General features: G+C 36.0%; 1 protein-coding gene across 1 annotated transcript in view; it reads left to right on the top strand.

The window, feature by feature from the left end:
- PTPRD (protein tyrosine phosphatase, receptor type D) overlaps positions 1-21,998 on the top strand; it is a 301,312-nt gene that overhangs the window by 271,426 nt on the left and 7,888 nt on the right. The window contains exons 31-34 of the mRNA XM_019470759.1: positions 14,761-15,046; positions 15,529-15,707; positions 16,957-17,083; positions 18,275-18,400. Of these exons, the coding sequence (XP_019326304.1) occupies positions 14,761-15,046; positions 15,529-15,707; positions 16,957-17,083; positions 18,275-18,400 (718 nt within the window). The remainder of the gene's footprint in view (positions 1-14,760; positions 15,047-15,528; positions 15,708-16,956; positions 17,084-18,274; positions 18,401-21,998) is intronic.

Below are 21,998 nucleotides of genomic sequence, written 5' to 3'. Positions count from 1 at the left end.
TAAATAAAAGAGAGAGCTATCTGCATTTTGATCCTTGGAGAGTAACCCCCTATTTATTCTGTATTAGGTATTGTAAGTGAAAGGTTTAGCCCAAGCTTTTCCTTGCTACATTCTCCACAACTGCCTTAATATTGACCAACAGTTGTCTTTCAGTCCACTTCATGTTAAGAGATTAAGAGGTTTTTCCTGTTTGCTTGGTGGTTTTGGGGTATGGCTATATATCCTATAGAGAATCAAAGTAGTTGGAGATCCGGTTCACAAGTGTGGCCCCAGACCAGTTTGTATCAAAGCCTCACTAGCTGATAAGCTAGTTTATATCCTGTTCCTAGGAAATGGTTGTTGAGTGTATGAAGAATTTATTTAATAACTTACAGTGTGCTTAGTGGGAAAAAGTCTGAGGTGAAAACAAGTGAAAACGGAAGAACCGACCCTGTAAACATTTGAATGCATTCTACTCACATAACTGACCAGAAAAAAAAAAGCATAGTCTTAACTGGTGAAATTAAAAATTAATATTATATAAGTATTACCATTCAAAATTACTAGATTTTATAAGACATTCTGATAAATGCATGTGAAACAAATGCAAATGGAAGTTTTCATAACAAACTGTGTGATGAAAGAATACAGAATTGTATGATCAGAATTTACAATAACCTTAGTAATTATTTGTTACTAATGTCCATGCAACAGACATCTTTGCATGTCATTTACACATCTACTTTTGATAATTAACAGTTTGGTTGCCTGTGCAGTATTGAATTTGAATCTAATATAGAAGTCAAAAACATGTTGAGAAATCTCCTATGTACGTTCTACTAGTCAAAGCTTTTACTTGTGTAGAAAAGTTGGGAGATTTTTAAGCTGAAAAGGTAATTAAAATATAATTAAAGCTACGTTATTTTTAAGGAGAAAACATAGATCATTGCTGAAAGGATTGTGAAGCACCAAAGGTAACATCAAGGCCTAATCTAAATGCATATTTTTTTATTTATGTAATCAGCCTATGTACGTTCTACTAGTCAAAGCTTTTACTTGTGTAGAAAAGTTGGGAGATTTTTAAGCTGAAAAGGTAATTAAAATATAATTAAAGCTACGTTATTTTTAAGGAGAAAACATAGATCATTGCTGAAAGGATTGTGAAGCACCAAAGGTAACATCAAGGCCTAATCTAAATGCATATTTTTTTATTTATGTAATCAGATATTCTGGTAGGACTACCTGTATGAAAAAGGTGTAGTGGTAATAATATAAATGCATAATGCCATTGCACTCTTTTTCCAGGAAAAAAATCTGTACTTTTCTGTCTGTATCCACCAGGAAAGGTAGTTTAGCAAAGCCCAAATCAAGGTAAAGTTAAATTTAGAAATACGTTTTTTATGAACTGCCATGTTCTGTGATCCTTGCTTGAGTTGCATTCCCCCAAAGACATCAGTATCATTATTTTCACTATGAGATTTGGTAGAGGAAAACAGCTAAAGCAAAGCTAAAGCTGGATGGGGGGGGGGAACACAAAAGAAATTTAGCAATCCCATCCTGTTTGTAGATACTTTTCATAATGTGTGTTCAAATCTTGACAGCTTATTTAAAATAACTTGTCTGAAGATTTTTCTATGGTAGTTGAAAGACTTGGTGCAGGGAGATGCTTTTTCATTTACAGACCGTTATATTTTAAGACCGTATCCTTTCAGTCCCTTTGCACATAAGTTGAGTAATATCACAATCCAGCTGGTGTCTCTGCATGACTTGCCCTAATTTGCAGAGCTGATCTAGAAAAAAGGGTTTCTTTAATGAAAAAATGCAGGCTTAAACCCTGGGATTCTACATCGGGGAGGCTGTAATGTGTAGTCTAATGATAGTGGGGAAAGCACACGTTTTTGTTTGAAGTTGGATTAGTGCAGGCAAACAGGTGCTAATCAGATCACAATAAAATAGCACCGGAGGGTGTTTGGAGCTTTATGCCACTATGTTTTCAAAACATCACAGAAACTTTAGTAGTTGGTTCAGTAACACTACATAAAAGCTTAACATGTAAGTGCAATCCCATATGTTTGAATCTCTCTTTTTAATACCAGCACCAAGGGGCATATCTTTAAGATACTTTGTGAAGTTTTGGCAGGTACTGTTAATGCTGCTATTGCAAAGAGAAAAACTTGGACGTTTGGAAGAATGTGACTGTTTTAAGTAAATCTGTGCCTGCGTGTACTAACATAACCAGTTAGCACAGTAAAAACAATTTTAAAAAAATAACAGAATGCAATGTGATCTTGTATTTATTAAAATAGAATATTTGCTTAATTTTCGTTCAGTGTTTCAGAATAAAAAATAAAATTTAAAAAACCCATATCTAAGGCAATGATTTTCCAGTGGATTGTTTTACTTCATCTATATATCTTTTGAACCTCCCTTCCGCTTTTGCCACGTGCCTCACAAGTGCTCATTTTCTAATCCTGGCAGTGAGTAGGTTGCAGATGACTGCTTATCCTTTTTCATGGTGGGGGGAAAAATCCCCCCCAGTACATATTCAGAAATCTCTCAAAGGAAATTGAAAAATACTAAAAGCTTCCTCATCCCTTTCCTACCTCTACCCTGAGAACAACTCAGGATCTTTCCTAACATCCCTGGACAGCTGAAAGCTCTGGAGAGGAAAAGATAGTAAAAGCATTTTAGTATGACAGGTATTTTAATATCACAAATATTCTAAACTTTCTCTGCTTTACGCACTTGTCTTTATCCAGGAACTATTGAGTTGCTACCATATATTAGACTGTGCCGGGTATGATCTATATACGAAAACACTGTAACACTATTTCCTCTCCAGCTGTTAGCTGTAGATTACCATGTATCTCATTAAGACAACTTTTTTCTCAAAGTTCACAAATAAAAAGCAAAGGGAGAGGGATAAGGCTGTTGTTAGATTCTCTTCTTAAAACAATGGATAGTTGTTGCTTAGAATGCTTAGTTCCTCTTAATATAAAAATACAGTAATGAGCAAATGTCCATGTTTTTCATTGTATTCCATTTGTATTGATAGTCTTAGTTACTCTGACCATGCAGTCAGAGTAACTGACTGGGAGTCATTTCATTTCTACACATAGCTTTCTTCTTGGGAGTTATTTCATTTCTACATGTACCTTACACAAAATACAACAAGGTTTGCAGAGTTTCATACCTTGGGAGCTTGATCTCTGTTTAAGGAACTAGAACTGGATTCTCTTCATTTAGAAATTTTTGGATGGTTGTTCTGTCTTCATTTAGTTGTTGGAATTGTAGAATCTACTGGAAAATGAGAAAGAGTCTAGAAGAAAGGTTGATAAATGCTAGCTGGCAGAAACGAAGACTGAAGTCCCACCAGCACACTGATTGAGGGGTCATCAGTATAACAAGACACTACTTGATAATCACTTGTGTAATGAGTGGCATCACAGAGAGACAGGAGTTGGGACTTGCCTTCATATTCTTACCATAAAAACTTTCAAGGTTATGAAAATTTAGATTTCAAAAGCTTCACAGTTGAAGACCCTAGCTGTTCTATGCTAAATATACAAGAGTTTTCACCTAATTACTGTGCTATGCTCATGCAATTGTACAGACAAAAAGCAGAGTCTCCGTTTGTATGCTCATAGAGCCAGTGATGGATGAGTAATGCTGGAATTTTTTTTCTCTGTTTCAAATTTGAGTGTCATTAGTTAGGATCATCTTGATTGCAAAGATGCCATTTACCTTCCCCAACTGATCACTCTTTAACTTAAGGGCAGTCTGGGTCTTATTAGCTTAGGTCTCTAATTTGTTTCCTTAAATTTAGATGCTCAAATATGAAAACCTGAAAGTATGAACATGACAAGGATTACCATACAGTAGTTAATGTGACAGTGTGCAGGGTCCTCAAGGATTGGCTAAGTTACCTTGATATTTTTAGTTGAATAGGAAAATGCTATGCTACATTATCTAGAAATCCTCAATGAGGTGTCAAACACCAGCAAACTGACGCTGATCCACTTGCAAGTTTTCTCTTAAGTTAGAAACCATTTCTGCACAGCAAACCAGCCTTTCCTAAAACCTCAACTGAAGCTGCTTTATGTACAGTATGTGCTTCCGTTGTTTATAAGCATAAAAACTCAGTATCACTGGAACCATTATTAAAATTCAAAAGCATACAAATAACAAATAATAGCAGTATTTCTTCATGCAGGTTCAAATAACAGAAAATACCTACTTGTGGTCTTTTTGATTAAATCAGTCCTATGTGTATAAAGCCATCTTTGGTTGGCACTTAGCCTGTGGTTCAGGGGATTATACCCCCACTGCTGTGACTTGGGGCTGGATTATCTTTTGAAATCCTAAAAAGCTGCTATGACTGCACAGAGCAAGATTTTGTTTCTGGTAGAAGTCAGAAATCTGTATAGTAACATAGTGAATGCTATTACTAGATAGAATCAGTGGTCTATCTAGGCCAGTATCCTGTCTCTGACAATGGCAAATGTCAGAACTTTCAGGGGAAAGTATAAAACTCAAATGTCAACAATGTTTCAGTAAAGTTTCCTCCCCAGCAGCAAGCAGTTAGTGACTAGTTTAGCCCTACTTTATGAGGATTTAAATTCTTTTCCCCCATTATTCCTTTAGCTACCTAGAGAAACTGGTGGATACTTTATTGTTCATATTCATGATTGTACACACATTTTAAAGAACAAAACCAGACAGTCTTATCTTTGACTTTTTTCCTTGTCTAAGTATTATTCTCTAACAAGTAGTTTCATACATCATGTTAGAAGATACCTATTTACTGTTATTTTAAACATGCATCTCTTCATTTCACTAAATATCTTTGGATAAAGGGAGCAAAAAGACCATTCTTTAACGCTGTTCCTTGTTTTACATGTCTACAACTTTCCCTTGTGTTCATCCATCGTAGCAAACTGGGACAGCAAAGTATCCTAACCTGCTTCAGTACTTGTCATATGGAGGGAGATGGCAGGGAATCCTCACATTCTTTGTCTTTTTGCTGGCTGTCTCTGCTCCCTCGTTTGTGATGTACCCTTTTTCTGTAGCCTTAGTAACAGTAACTATTCCCCAGTCTTTTTATTTTTTTTTTTAATAAGAGGTAAGGCAGCAAAACTAGTTCCAGAATTATGCCACATTTTCTTGCTAAGTTGTCCAGTGGAGGTACTGAGGCCTGACTTGGATTCGGCCAACAAATGGTGTCAGTTGAGCAGGTCTGCTGGAGACTGATGACTTTTCACTCAGTGAAATAACCTGCCCCTTATTAAAATGTAATAATTTTCTATAAGATTTTTTTAACAGAAGCAATGCCTTTTCCATGTGTTATCTCAAATTACAAATATGTTGGTGCTGATAATTATTTCCATATATATATTATCATGTCCTACAAGGCCTGTAATTTCCTTTGACCTAAGCTGTAGTTTGATACATTATTTGATCAGCGCTCTTAGTGAGTCATTTTATCCATATGTATTTAGTTAATTGGTTATTTTTCTCCCCGCCCATGTTTATATATAATATACTCTACAAAGGAAAAGGAAATCTGACTGCTTGCAGCTGAGTCTAGTAAAAGAGCAATTAGGTTCTATCAGAGCCAGCAGCTGTCCGTAATGAATTCTGAATTAAAATTATGAGTGAAGAAAAGAATCCAGCCATCTGCAGGAAATGTGAAAATATTTTTATAACCCAATAGCTGAATTCTGGAAAGGGGTATCTCTGAGATTTCCCAGCTGTACCTACAGTAAATTCCGGAATATCCATGGACACACAGTATACTGAAACACATTGCATCAACTTGGCTACCCGGCATGTTTGGCTAACTTCGAACAGGCTGTATTTTTATCTAAAGTAATCAGCATGAAAGCCTCTTTAAATCATCTCCCTGTGTCTCTAGAAGTAAAATGCATCTTTAAAAATAGTCCTGTTACCTTTTCATGGAGGCTTTCCAATCAGTATTCTGCCCTGAATATTAATCTTCGGTCATTTTTCATATTTTTACAGACTTACTTCAGGGTCTCATCACTTACTATCAGATTATGTCAATGACTGCTGTTCCAAGTGAATCCTGCATTGTGGTGCCCATTTTTTTTTGTCACCTGAATTTTAAAAATAGATTTAATTGATTAAAAATTATCGTAAATACTATCCAAGCTCATTTTACAACTACTTTGAAACTTCGACACCAAAACCCCCATGATTTGCATTATAACTTGTCCACAGTATTTGCTCATAAAGTTCAAAATCCTGCAAAAAAGAGAGAGATTAGTGTCCAACCTCTAAATGACAAATTGTGATTAAGAAATGTGAAATGCTTGGTGGTATTAACCTCTCACAACCTGATTTTCTACTACGTTACAGAGAATTCATGCTGGTATAAAGACTGCTGAGGTTAAAGAAAAGAAACATCAGAAGTAGTACCAGTAACCAAGGTCTTCAGCTGTCAGTGGAATATTGAAAAGGGTGTTTATTCTTTTCACCACTTGGTCTAAGAAAACAGAGGCCTAGCAAGAGTCTTGATATGAGCTCATCAGAGGGGCCTCATAGATTTTTCTTCTCTATTTTCTGCTGTGTAACATCTCACTGCATTATTAGCGTATTGCAACCATTTCAGTTTAAACCAAACCTAAGGTGGCAAGATCACGTTTGTCTCATCCTCTGAATGTATCGTCTAGATATATCAGTCCTCCATTGAAAAGGAGATCTTGAGATGGAGATCCAAAACAGTAGGTCTGCTACTAAAGTCCCATCAGCTTCAAGCTTGAGGACTAATTTCTGGTTATTTCCAAGTTTCCAAAGTAGGAAAAAAAAAAAGATTTGTAGGCAGGTAGAGCCCAGTTCGTTTAGGGCTATGAACTGTGATTGGTGCTGAAAAAACAGCCAGTGTGGACTGAAGAGACCTGGTACTATGTCTTCTTTTTTGCTTTGTACTTACCAGATTAAATACTGTGTCCGGATGACAATCTGGGACCTCATCACTGTTCTGTCAATCTAAAACCCAAGCATAACAGATGGCAAATGGTGGTGTTCTGACTTTGAAAACGGGGATCCTGAGGGCAGCCGGTGTTAAGAAAAAGAAACAGTTGTTGACCACAATAGGTATACAAACACCTAGAATCAGGGAGGGGTCCTGAAGGATTCTGAAACTGGGAAGCACCTTAGTGTTCAGCAAGTACTTTCAAGGTCATCCTGTTATCCAGTACTGCAGAACACATTTCTTCCCACCTTCTTTAATTCATTTTCAGATAGCATCAGTTCACCTTCCTATTTCCCACACAGAGAAGGTAATAGCTCTTCTACATGTTCCACATGAAAATGTAATCAAATCACAGAAATATGCAAAAGTACGAAACAACTCCTCAAAACATTCCACACTGAGAAAGCAAAACAGGTTGAAATGCAAAGAAAGCAAGGAGTAGTTGTTAGCAGCAAGCAACATAATTTCTGCTTATTGACTTCTTTGCTGTGCTGTAATCTTCACTTTTATTTATTGATGATAGAATCGCAGTGTACTTCCTCTCATAAATTACCCAGAAGTATCATTTTCTGTATTTACTACAGCTGTTCATGCATAGATCTGGCTTTAATTGAAGGTAATGAGTCACAGTAAAATGTGTTTTTAAAATTAACCTCAGAATACATTATTTTTCTAAACTCCGTTTCACTAAACTCTGTTTCAGTAAATTTTAGATCTTTCTTTCTTTAGTGGAATGCATAATGATAAGAATGCTTTGTGAATGCATTGTACAGTACAAAGAATGTAAAACATACACTGAAACTCAACAAATCTCACAGAGAAGAGATATTTAGGATAGTTACTCTTTGATGCTAAATACAGAATGCAGTACACTGAATATATAAGATTGTGTTTAGAGAAATAGGAAAATAAGGAGGATATCTGAGAACTGGATTAATTTTGAAATAAAAAATCACAGTAAATCCTTGTGCACAGATAAAACCGTACAGAGAAATATAGTTTATGCTAATTTCTTTTCTTTATATATCTGAGTAATTGAAGAAATCGGGTGATACAGTGATTTACAGTAAGGTGTGTATATATAAAAATCCTCTATGAAAAGCAGGATTACGGCACGTATTGCTATATAAAATCAACAATCAACTCTGAAGGGAAACTGAGATAAGAAAAAGAAGTGCTATGAAATAGGATCAATGAACTTTTCAGTTGTCATATTGTGTAATTTCTGCCATATTCCATCTTGCAAGCAAAACAATAGGAGATTTTTTTTCACCAACAATTCATGATTTCAGGAAAGAAGCAGGCAGAACTACTCTGTGATACTCTGTCCCTTTTAAGAAAGAAAAAACAAGGATCATAAATAGTGCTGTCCCTTTTCAATGGCATAGTTCCTAAAAGTGTCAGGTACCCAAAGGCAGAAGTGTTGATTGAAAGGAAGAGGTCTAGATGATCTGATTAGCAGATGGGGGGAGTGGAATGCTTGTGCTTTCTTTAAGTATGTGGGACCATGAGACCAAATTTAGACAGTGCGTTTAAGCTCCTCTCCCAGGACATGTCTAGAGTGTTATTTTCTTAGAGTGCCTATCCAAATTCCAGCAAAGTCTAATAAAAGGATTTCTGTTGGAGAAGTTGTGTCTGTAACTTGTTTGTTAATAACCCTTAATGGATCCTTTCCTCCATTAATTTCTTTTTGGCGGTATTCTGCAACAATGAGTTTCACAATTTAATTATGTACTACATGAAAAACTACTTCCTGTTTGTTTTAAATTTTCTGTCTCATCATTTCATTTCATGATCCTATTTCTTGTGTTACAAGCAAAAAAATGAATAGTCATTTCCTTTTCACCTCCTCCACATAATGCATGGTTTTATGCTCTTCTTTCATATCTCACTTTCTCTTGAGTCTTCTCTGCTCCAGGCTGAGTTATCTAGTTTGATTAACCTCCCCTTCATACATTTTCATCCTGTGGGATATGTTTCTTCAACTTTACGATTTCTCTACCATTCTTGAGATGGGCCACACTGCTTGTCATAGAGGCAAATGCAAGGGCAGCACTTTGGCATGCAAAATGGCCTCAGAATGGCATCCATGGGAAGATTTACAGAATCCTTCGGTAAATAGTGGAGTCACAGGGTGGTGAGTGAATGAATGAGTGTGAGCATGAATAAAGATATCGCACAAAATCCTTCCAATTAGTTCTACAGAAACCTCCTAAATCTAATGGCAGTGCAAAAATGTAACCAGGTAAATGGCTGTCCCACTTTAAAAGTGTGCTCAGAAGTTACCTGTGGCTGTAATATTTGTGGTTTCAGATGTTATTTCCTACACTCCATTACTTTAATGAACTACTTATATATCTTTTAGTTTTGTAGTGCAACATGGTACATCTTCCACTAACATGTAAATTATTTCTAATACTTGTGAGCTATCAGTTAGTGGGGTTGCTCTTTACATGATGCACTTCCACAACTACATTCCTGTATTGCTTTGAAGCTCTATAGGAGTCCTTCTGCATTTCTGTAAAGTTCTGGTTCATGACAGACCTGGATTTAAAGTCTGGTGAGAGGATTTGAACTTCTGTAATGGAATGTCCTTGTTAGAAGAGTCTCTTAAAACATTTTTGTTTTGTTTTGTTTTGCTTTGCTTTGTTTTGCTTTGTTGAACACTGCTAATGCTACATTTTTATCCTGCACGAAAACCTCAGCTTTTAAAATTATTTTAATAAACAATTATTGCCTGCACATGGAATTTGTTAGAGAAATTTCTTGGAGTTTTGATTCTGTATGTTTTAATATTTGAGAGTTTGTTTGTAATCTGGTAAGACAGCTTCTTGTGCTTGATCTCTCCAGAGCTGAACTCAGGATTAGATGAAGAACAGATTTACTTCCTGAACATTATTACACTTCTGCAGTTGCATATTACAAAAAATTGGGCTTAAATCTGGGGCAGTTATATTTGAAGAACTTATGGTAATGGTAGAATTCTGAGAACATAGAGAGTGAAAGGAAATCTTCATAAAGCTCAGTAAAGGAAGAAAGATCTAAGGCTGACTTTTGTTTTGTGAGCCTCCTATACTTTTGCCAGCTATCTATGAAAACTCTGGGGAGCTCTAGAATGAGCTTTATCTACTTGTAGTGAAATCTTCTCCTGTTTTCTGATTTTTTTCTTCCCTTGTTCATTTTAAGAAGCTTTATATTACTTCAATGACAAATATGGTTGTCGCCATGCATAGCATAGAGAAGAAGAAAACACAATGGCTAAAGTCTTGTTTGGTGAAGCATTACACCTAAAAATGTGTCGTATACCATACTTTATTGCTGGTATCTGACCATAACCACAGTGAGAAGAAAATAAAGTCATTGTCCACTTGTAGATCAATTCTCAAAGGTCTCTTATAAGCCGGTACCAGAATTCTTGAAGCAGTCCAGTATCTCTTCTAAAATTAAATTTAAATTTACCTTTTTTCACAAGGTATTCATGCTATTTCAGTCAGATGTATCCCTTCAAAAGGATGTTCAATGGTTTCATAAGGGGCATTTTTGCTGCTTCCTGGACAGAGGGGTGATTTTCAACTGTGTTCTAATTTCCTAACAGGAAAAGGAGAAAATAATCTAAATATTGCCCTTGTCAGAACTACTACAGAATTTCTGTGGGATTGGAATCTAATTAATCATAAGAAGTTCCTCAATAAAATCCAGGCATTTTTATATATTTCCCATATCACAAGCAATTTTGTGTACTTTCAGTTCATAAATGCAAGCTTCATTCAATCTGAAACTGAACTATTCAATAAAATATTCCCCTGATATGAGTCAAAAATGTCCTAAATGATTTTTGGTCCATATTTTACTGTCTTTGCTTCCAATTAAATGGTCTGTGAATACTGGCAATTACACTTCCTTCCTTTGCCAAATCGCTGAAGTATCAGTAAAGGGTCATCATTTAAACAGCTACAAACTAATCACAAAAGCCAACCTTTAACACATCCATACAGTGATTTTAATGTGGAATGGTCCCCTTATGCCTCTTAATTTTTCTTTTGTGAACTGCAGCTGTATTGCATCACAGGACATTAAACATGTTTCAGCTCATGGGACTGAGTCAGTCATGTTTTTAGAAATTGAAAACAAATGTTACAATGAGATAAATGATAATATTTGAAGCAATAACAGTTTCCTAGTAGGCACGCCCATTTAACAGATTGCTTAGGTTTTCAGGTTGTAAAGGTAACAGTATCTTTCACTAGCTGAAATGATAGAATTTTTTTTTTAAATTCTAAGTTTGACAGTAACACCAGAAGATGCAAACCAAAAGGGCAAGAAAGTCAATAACAAGTGTAGAATTAATTGTGAAATTATTCTCATTAGCTGAATTATCATCATTAGCAGAAAGTAGGTAGGAATTTTTTTTTGATGTTCCAGTGGCATATTAATGAGGATTCAAACTGTGTGGCTTCCAGCAGTGTATTGGTACCATATTAAGAAGTCTGTATGATAGCAGAAGAGATGGAGAAACAGGGGGTAAAGATAAGATAGATTCTTGCTCTTGTATGGGAAACTATTGGAGTTTGGAGTTAGAAGGTATGTAGGGGCAAAGAGGAAGGAAGTTAAAATATTCATAACATTGGTTCCATTTTTACCTGGAAACCGAAAAGGGTAGTCTGGTAGACACACAGCTCTTTTATAATTGGCAGACTTGGAATGTCCTGAACACCTTAAGGTAGTAAAATATCTTGCTGGATAAAGTGATCCGGAGAGGAGTGTGTCAGGAGCCCAGTGGAGCCAAATGCCTCAATAAATGTACTGTGGCAGCCCCTCCATCTTCATCATGAAAACATCGGTGGACAGTAATGTGTTTTGGTCAATATCTTCTGTTCTACAGTATGCTGATAACTATTCCTCTTTGAGTTTGCTTATGCGAAGAATAAATATATAAATGATAGTACAAGACGTGAAGAGAAGAAATGAAAACTGCCCTTTCCAGATGAAAGTGCAAGCTTTTAACTGGGTTCAAATTTTGCAGTTGTGGTCTGTAGGTACCAGTGAACCTTTTAATGTTTGATCTGAAAAATGGCATATCAAATTATAAACACGGTGCTGGAACATTAATTCATTAATAGATGATAGGAAAGAGAACCATATTCTAAACTACTGAGAACATCTGCACTGTCAAACCTTCTTATTTCTCACTTAGCCAGCACTTGTTAGGCTGATAAAAAATGAATGCAAAGAGGCATCATTTAAGGAATGGTTTAAAACTTTATACAAACCAATCTGACATACAAAAATGTGTGCTACTTGTGGTGATTTCTTTGCAATCAAAAAAAAAGCAATAGTGAGACAATTTTTTGAGTTTTTCTCCATGGTTATTACCAACATTAAGGTCACTAAGGTTTCCTGGAATGCAGAGCTTTTATTATACAATGTAAATGAACTCCCATTTAGCTAGGATATCCATCATACAATTTGTCTGTATGTTTTCTTTCTCTACAACTCTTATTGATCAATATCATTGATTGGTAAGTTTTCTTAAGCTCAGAATATCGATTTATTCTTGTCAGAGTGGCATCTAAGAAAGTTGAGATTGATGCATTTGGTCTGTTAGCAGAAGTCCTCAGCTGTTTGAAGGGGATCTGCTTCTGGGAAGAGTAACTGGTGGCAAGAATACATGATTAACAGTATGTAAATATGGAATCTTAGAAACAAAACTTAGCTCATGTGAGACTAAAACATCTTTCTGCTCTGTACTTCCTTCTGATTTGGTTGTAAGTAAATGCTGTTTGCTGGTAACTGGCAAAGATTCTTGAAGTGTCATGCAAGAAATAAAGGTTTACCGTTAATTATCAATTTCAGGATGAACTTAAGATATTTAGTATCTTATGAAAATATAGGAACTGTGAGAAGATCTTGGTTTTTATATGATTGTCCTCTAGAATCTGGGTTGTAATTATTTTTATTTCTTTCTGTCTCTTTTCAAAAAATGGCAATTTGTGGTGTTCTTAAATATCCTTGATTTAGATAATGTCAATATCTTGAGGGTTTATAAACTGTTGCTTACTATACTACGTACTGCATTTCATGTCATTAACTGAAAACAGTTAAGCATTTAGAAGGCCAGAAACTATCATTCATTGTCACAGACATGATGTGATCCCAGATATAAAAATGATATACAAAATCCATTATATTTTAAACTTGTGCTGTATATAGCTACATGTACGCAAATAGTTGAAAGAAAATTGATTCAGTACAGTTGATGTCCAAACATCTCCATAAAAGAATTTCTGTAGAGATTTTAGGAAACATGGCTCCATTTAGCACACAAGTTGCGTATTCAGACCTTCAGTATATTTTCTGGTCTTGTGTATTCTATAGTCTTTTTCATATTCCTTCTACGTCATTCCTGTTCAGTTATGCCAAATGTGTAATAAAGGATCATGCATGACTAATAATAATCACATCAAGGTGAGAACTGTAAGTCTCTTTTTTGTCTCCTGATTGCATAACATTGTCTTCAGGAGTTATTAAAGGTAGCCCATGCATGTAACAGACAATACCTTTAAGACAGGGAGGGAATGACTGAAAATCCTTGAAAGTCTGGCACATTTTGACAGCACGTATCATAAAAATAAACTGCTGTTAAGTAGGTCTATTACTGAGACAGGTTTAATTCTCTTAGATCCAACTGAATATTTAATGGTCAAGTTTTATTCCTGTGCCAAGCTCACAGTAGCTGACCCATGTCATCTTCTACCCTCAAGTCCCACCAAAGAGGGGAAAGCAACTTTCTAGCTCAGAGTTGTTCCTGAGGAATCCCTTACTGTGCAGAGAGCTAAGAAGTAGTAGGGTTTTTGTCCTCAACAGGATTGATGTGACTTCACTTCAGCTCCTGCCTAAAACCAACAACTGACTTAACTCAGAACCTGTGAGGAAGCACTAACTTTGCTTCTACCTGAAAAATGTTATTCACCCAGGCTGAACATTAATTCAATGCTGTGATTTCAAGCTTTGTCTTTGAGCATATTTTAGTCCTTTTATAATCTGTCCTTTGAAATAATGTGACGACTAAGCATCCTGGTCCAGGTTCTGGCCATTCCAGATCTTTCTTACATTTTCCTAGAGATGCAAGACAGACGTTGAAGCGGCCACCTGGGGATTTCCCCAGCCTACAGCTAGCACAGCTAACTAGGCATGGCTCTTCATTGCAAAGAGTAACAGCATGGCCTGGCTAAGTGAAAGAGCAGAGGACAGAACAATCTGTGTTAATAGAAGCCCCACTGACAGAGTTGGGAGAGGGATAGAAAGTTTACCTCCAAAGCACAACAGAAATATGTAAGACTCATTTTCTGTAACATTATTGTTTGCCAATAAATTCACCTCTGTAAACAGAATAGCAACAACAGCATGTTTAATGAGTTAGAATTCATGCTACAAATAAAGCTTGAATTCTTAGAGGATTCATCATCTCCAGTAATTTCCATTTTTAAGAACATATACTTTTAGAACATGTTTCAATATGTTTTATTTCTATTATAGTCAAGCCTAAAACTACAAGATGCAAAGATCTCATATAAAAGCATTCCATGTTCTCAATTGCTTGTAATGGGTGTTAAAGGAGTTTACTTATTTCAGGGCACCAACCTCTTTCATAAAAGCTGATCTTCATATTCAGAAAAATGTTCTGTTCAAATCAGTGTTATGAAACTTTAAAACTTGAATGCCTTAAAAGCTAGCGCAATGCATGAAATAGTCCTTCATATTTTCCCTCCTGTGTTTATTTCTTTTAGTGCTGGAGTCGGCAGGACTGGCTGTTTCATTGTGATAGATGCCATGTTAGAGAGAATAAAGCATGAAAAGACTGTAGATATTTATGGCCACGTAACTCTAATGAGAGCGCAGAGGAATTACATGGTTCAAACTGAGGACCAATACATCTTTATCCACGATGCACTGCTGGAAGCAGTGACATGTGGAAATACCGAAGTGCCAGCCAGAAACCTGTATGCATATATCCAGAAGCTGACACAGATAGAAACAGGCGAGAATGTCACAGGAATGGAACTGGAATTTAAGGTACTGGGATTTTATGTTGCGGGGAACCAAAAACAAATGGTGTAACACTTAATGCTGATCTGTCCTCCACCAGTTGTTTCCAGTAATCAAAAGATAAGACATCGGCAGGCTAAAATTTTAAATTAGGAAGACGATCCTTTGTAAAATGTACAATTCTATTCTCAGTTGTGTCCAGACAAAAACTGTTTAGTGAGGGTGGTTTAACCCTGCTGTTCCTATTGTTTCAATAGCTTGAAATGTGTGTCTGTGTAACAGTTTAATACTCAATTTTGTCCATATGCATTAATGGAGCAGACATTAAACTTTTATAAGGTGTTAAAAGAAGCTTTACAAATATTTAGGTAATGCAATAGAATATGGAAAAGTAAGCATCTGAAATTGAAATTATTCATTAATGGATAATAAGCAGAGATCATCAAATCTGATAGTGTCATTTGTTTTTGTTATACCTGGCCTTAATTCTTTTAATTTATTTTCAACAGCGTCTTGCTAGCTCTAAGGCTCACACTTCAAGATTCATCAGTGCCAATCTTCCATGTAATAAATTCAAAAATCGCCTTGTCAATATTATGCCATATGAGTCTACAAGGGTATGCTTGCAGCCAATCCGAGGAGTAGAAGGCTCTGATTATATTAATGCCAGTTTCATTGATGGATACAGGTACTACTGTTGATGTGTTCTCATGTGGACTGTTTTAAAAGTTTACAAAATTATTTTTTTAATTATATTGAAAATAAGAAAATTTAGTGCTGAAATTTAGTATTATCTGTGCATACCATGTTTGATTGGGTGTTTTTTTAAAATATAAATAAAAGGTTTAGATTTTCACCCATGCAATACAGGAAAATTCTGTAAATGACAGAGAGTCTTAAACGTTGTATTTTTACCTACCTTTAAACCACTGAGAATTCCCCATATGTTTTACATGCTGATTTTTACATGAGATTTTAAGCACATTCATGATTTGGAACCTCTATTTCTTCACAACTATTCTGCTTAAAAAGATACATAGAAATAACATACAGGAGATACACTCTCTGTGTCAAGGTGGTAACCTATGATCTTGGAACACTGATTAAGACTAGACATAGCTGCCAAAAGCATTTTATACATAAACAGTTGTGTAGCCCACCAGCATCTTCATGACAACATGGAGCAATATGCTCTTAGATGACGTAAGCAGCTGGTAGAAAAAGGCATGAAGGAGAAGCAGTATAGTTTCCCTAAGGCGGTTTAGGTGTACCTGAGTATCTGTATCCACAGACATAATTTTCTGAGCCTCTGCTCATAATTGGAAACAACCTTCATCTCCACTGTCACCCACAAAGGTGTTTCTGTTGATTGAAAGAAGCAAGAACAACATGAACTGGTCATCATCTTATAAAGCTGCTGATCCAGAAGCTCTTAACAGCCTGTTGGTAGCTTCCACTAGTATGATATTAAGGCCTGGAAATGCAGTGCACTCCATTCCTGAATTTTCTTCCTGCCTTACTTTTGCTGGAGGCATCACACTGTTGAAAGGGAGTTAATAAAGAAACTGCTTGATGCTATAATTCCTAAACTTAATAGATTGTTAGACAGTTATTTCTACAAAATGAACCAGCACAACTAAGTGTTTCTTAAGTGCTTTTTACAGCACACAAAATTGAGCTATTAGAGTTGCATTAAAATTTAAATAATAATGATAAAGACATACATCATAACATTAACAGAGTAATTTCCCTTTCAAAGTTCTAAAAATAAAAAGCCATAGTTTGATTAAGCAGTCATAATAAGGTTTTTATGTGCTTATTGTTAATAGTATATAAATTTTTCCTCTAGATAATGTTTACATATAAACAGAGAACATGTGTATCAATTGACTTTTTTGATTAAAATATTTTTATTAATTTACTTTTTTTCAACATAGACAACAAAAAGCTTACATAGCTACACAGGGTCCTTTAGCAGAAACAACTGAAGACTTCTGGAGAATGCTCTGGGAGCATAATTCTACAATTGTGGTCATGCTCACTAAGCTACGAGAAATGGGCAGAGTAAGTACTGCTGTAATATTCCTTGACTTTTTTGATTAAAATATTTTTATTAATTTACTTTTTTTCAACATAGACAACAAAAAGCTTACATAGCTACACAGGGTCCTTTAGCAGAAACAACTGAAGACTTCTGGAGAATGCTCTGGGAGCATAATTCTACAATTGTGGTCATGCTCACTAAGCTACGAGAAATGGGCAGAGTAAGTACTGCTGTAATATTCCTTTACTAAAATTTTTGTTATAATGATTTTTTAATAAAATATTTTGTTGTTACGGGAATGTCTAAAGATAAAAGTGAGGATTTAGGTTCCTTCTTGTTTTGAAATATCGGTAGCATTGCTGATGACCAGGTGTAAGGTTTTCCAATCTGTAGATGTGTTGCAATAGACAAGCTAGACATGGCATTTTGCTCTGGGGCACACTGAGATTCAGCAACTGAGTTTGCATATTGATATTCTGAAGTTTGCAGAGAGAACATTGCTGTCTATTGAAAAATGAAGATTTCTTATTTGGAAACTTCGCTTTCGCAGCATCTGTTTTTAACAATGTTAAAAGAAAGTGTGGTATTTTTGAGATCTGAATGTCTTCTGTGAGTTCATAGCGCTGAACTTTAAAGTTTCATCAGCCAGTTTACAGTCCTAAACTCATCCAAGTGCTGCTTTGTGTAATGGAAAGAACAAAGCAGTTTACTATCTGGACAGGATTACATCAAGATAAAGCCCCTATGTGATAAGTGAAACCTGAGTCAGGCCATGTGTCTGGGGAATAGAGATGATTCAGGACATGGCTAGTGGATGCAAAGATAGAGTCTCGCCTGAGGCCAGGGGGACTTGCTTCAACAGGGAAGAGGAAAGAAAACTGAAGGTGGCCTCAAGATTTAAATTCCATTCTGTATTGAAAATTAGGCTAGGGATAGCTCTTGTCACTGATAAATAATAGAACTGAGCAGAAGTATAAACGAGTTCAGATGTGCAGCGACCAGAGACAATCCCTCTGCAATGCAATAGTGAAGATCATTTTTTTATTCTAGGTATGGAACTTCATGTTCACAGCAAGACAAACAGTTCATGTTCCTGTCACTAATGGCACTTTCCATGAGTATTACACTTGTTTGAGTGAAAAAGATTTTATACCAGTTTATGGTAGTGATCTCGAGTAACAGGAACTGTATTTTGTGTTGTTATTTTGCAGGAAAAATGCCACCAGTACTGGCCTGCAGAGCGCTCAGCCAGATACCAGTATTTTGTAGTAGATCCAATGGCAGAGTACAACATGCCACAGTATATTCTGAGGGAATTCAAGGTTACAGATGCAAGGGTAAGTTAACGTGGCATTACACTAGTTCACATAAGTTTAAAAGAAAATGTCGATTTCTTTCTTTTTCTCTCTTTTTTTTAATTTTTATTATTATTATTAGAAAAACCCTAGGGGTGTACTTTCTACAAGCAATAAACAAAAAGCAGATAAAGTTGTTATTATTAAATGAATGGGGTCTTTGTGTAAGAACAATTGACTTCATTCAGATCTAACATCTGGGCAGCACAACTTTGTAAAGTTCTGAATAATTATTTGTGCCAAAATACATTAGATGATTTGAGGATCATTCTCCCTTTTTTCCTCATTTCCCCCTTGATCATTTTTGGGGGCAATTTTTGTCACTTACAGCTGTAAATATGTTGTTTTGCACCACCCTCTAGGCTGAGTGAGTATGAAGGTTAATACATTGAGATTTAAAAACTGCAGAGCAAATAGCATTCATAAGAAAAGCTTGACAAGCTTTGCACATTATGATTTGATTTTTGGCATAGCATATTTTCAGCACTCTTGTATATCTGCGGAGTAGGTACATGCAGCTGTGACCCTAGCATCCTCATTTTCATACTGCATTTCTTATCTGAATTCCTGAGTCCAAAACTGACCACTGATATAAGATTAAATGTACATAAACTGTAAATATATATTTGGCATTTCTCAGACTTTTGATTTCTAGCACTTTAGTCTGCATGGCAGGAAAGATTACCGACAGCCTCCATTTCTGTAAGCGCTGTAGAATACTATTTGTTCAAGCGAAATAGCAGGATGTACTGTCCAGGAATAACACAAGTGATTACTCAGAGTTGCCAGTCAGCATCCAAAATATTAGACTTTCTCATACATAGTTAGCTAGACTGCTGCTTTTAATGTTAGCCTCAAGTAAAATTAGGTACTACTGACAATTAGCTAGACAGTATTGTCACTAACCAAGTCAGCATATGAACATTTTAATTTGGCAAATGAGACTTAGGTGTGTGTTTTTTAAAAGAAACTGTAGACACACTGGATCTGATTTTCATTCTATTTGAAAACTAGTAGTGATCACAACTCATAGCTTCTGTAACCTATTTGTGCTTAACAAAAGTGGAGAAGAACAGGCTCCTAACATCAGTCTTTAACCACACTTGTAAGCATAGGCAGTCAAAGCCAACTTCACTACAACTGTGCTCATAGTTTTCATAGATCATCTATTAAAAATCTGTTACATCTCAAGCTGGAAGAGGTCTTATGTGACATAGTTCACCAAGCTCAGATCACAAAATAACAATGATAACAAAAAGCCACAGATGTAGTTGAAGTGAAGTGTCTGCAAACAGTATATATTTCCAAAAAGTTCTTTCAAGAGTTTATCATGAACTAGGATATTTATGGAAGTCTGTTTACTTATAGCTAGCAAACCAGTAAAAAGTCTGAAAGGGTTGAATAACTTAATTTGCCAGAAATAGTTTTATTGGACCTGATATTAATACACCTCTTTTAAAAAGTGCCAAGCATATGTGCACCTTGGCTGTCTTGTGACATTTTACCATCACATGTCATTGCTTCTCAAATTTTAAAAATCTCTTTACCTTGATGGTCCAAATTTTGTTAAACAACACACCAGCAAGCTCACAGGGCCATCTTAAATTTTCTAGATGTGCTGGGAAACTATAGGTCCTTCCAAATTTACTGGAAGCGGTGGAGACTACTTACCAAAATGTACATTATAGTTTTCCTGTAGTTAGGCTTTTATGGCTGTCACAGCCAGTAATTGAGACCATCTAACTAAATTGTTGTATTCAAGAAAGCGTAAATGCTTCAGCGGTTGTGACCAGCCTCTCTCCCTCTTATTTCCAAACCCATCTGTAACGTTAGAATACCATCCCTGTTCTGGCAGAGCCGAGCCAGCCAAGTATTCCCCAGGGGCACGAAAAGAAGCACACTGCCTTTGTAGATGTCAGCAGCAAGTGTCTGGTGTGAAACTCCCTGTTATTTCTGAAACTGAGCTGTGAATTGTTGTAAGGTGAAATTGACCTCTGTAACTGTTTCAATCTACTGCTTCTGCCTGCTTTATACTCACTTTCTCTGTAAACTCCAGAGGTCAATATGTTGGGTCAGTCTCATTTAAGGCTAAACTATTAGTGATGGCTGTAAGAGAGTATTATAAATTCTACAGCCTCATCAAAAGGCAATTGAATATCCCCTGCAAGGAGCAAGAAGAAATCCAAACAGTCAGCCAATCAATAGGATGATACATTAAAAGCCCTCTGCTCCATGTAGGGATCTGAAAGTTTGTATTTTGATAACTAGCTGTGCAAACTGTTACAATGTTTGAAAGTAAAGATTTTAATAAAATTTGGCATTTGTATTTGGACTGCTATTGGCAAGCGTCTCATTAAAAGAAAGCAGCACTGTTTATAATGTCAGTAGCAGAGGGAACTGTGTAAGAAATTGCAGATCAGTTCCCAATATACTTCAATGCTAGTCTAACATCAGACTAACGTAACTTTACTTCTGTGCTCATTACTTAGCATTAAATAACAGAAGTTATTGCCATTAAAACTAAATCAGATCAGTTTTTACAGACTTGCGCTGGATTATTGAGTTATTACGATCATGAAATATGCCAATGCAATTGATTTAGATACACTTGAAAAATAAATAAATACCATCAAATCTGTTTTGCACATAGAAATTTGTGGTCTTTCCAATGACAGTCTAGACTTAAGTAAAGCAGCATCCTTCTTATCTTTTCTACCTCTAAAAAGTTACTGTTATTCTAGCATAATTCCTATCAGGGACAGAAATTGCTGAAGAGCTTTCATCTCCTTAACCAACATGTTGCAAGTGAGTCAGACTTAAGGTTTTCTTTCTTTACTTTAGAAGAATAGGAGGTTATTTTGGAGGGAATCAACCTATTGTTTTGTCTTCTTGATTAATGTCATGTGCCTAAGGCTATCTGAAGGACGCAATTTCATTATGTCTTCTTGGGGGCAAATGGGATCACAGAGACCATTACGAGAGAAGTCTGCATTAGCAAAGTGCCATTTTGGTAGGAAATATTTAGTTCTTTGTGTTGATGCCCACAAGAAATAAAATCAGGTAAATGTTTTCAAACAGATTTTTTTTTTTTAAGTGGGCAAAAATGTTCCACAGAAATGGACTACTAAATTGTCACAGTGGTCTAGTGGGAATATAAGAGATAGTAAGTCGCAGAAGCGTATGTGTGTCCTCTCGTGGAGCAGTGGCTGGCACACACCCCCATTTTCTGTTTTCCTTACTCATCTGAGACATGGGGGGCAAAAACCCACAGCACCAGAGGAAACATAAAAGTAAAGTATTGGTTTTTCCTTTGGTTATTTTTAAAATCACTTTTATTTCATTTCAAAGATCTGTAATAGCTGAATGCTTGTCATAGAGGGGAAAAAAAAAAGATTGGTCTTGCCTCCAGCATAACTTGTTGCTTTTTGAGGGGATCTCCTATAATCATTTCAATTTTTCATGAGTTTCACTTTGTAGAAGACCATTTTGAAGACAGGGCAGGGTGGGTGCTTAGGAAACAACATGTACATAGGCACTAGCTCACATCAGTATCTCATGTGCCCATGCTTTTATGCCCATG

The sequence above is a fragment of the Aptenodytes forsteri genome, unplaced genomic scaffold (assembly GCF_000699145.1).
Source record: "Aptenodytes forsteri isolate BGI_AS27 unplaced genomic scaffold, ASM69914v1 Scaffold46, whole genome shotgun sequence".
In the NCBI taxonomy this organism is placed as follows: domain Eukaryota; kingdom Metazoa; phylum Chordata; class Aves; order Sphenisciformes; family Spheniscidae; genus Aptenodytes; species Aptenodytes forsteri.
The sequence above is the reverse complement of the archived record's forward strand: the minus strand, read 5'-3'. Positions and strand labels throughout refer to the sequence as shown.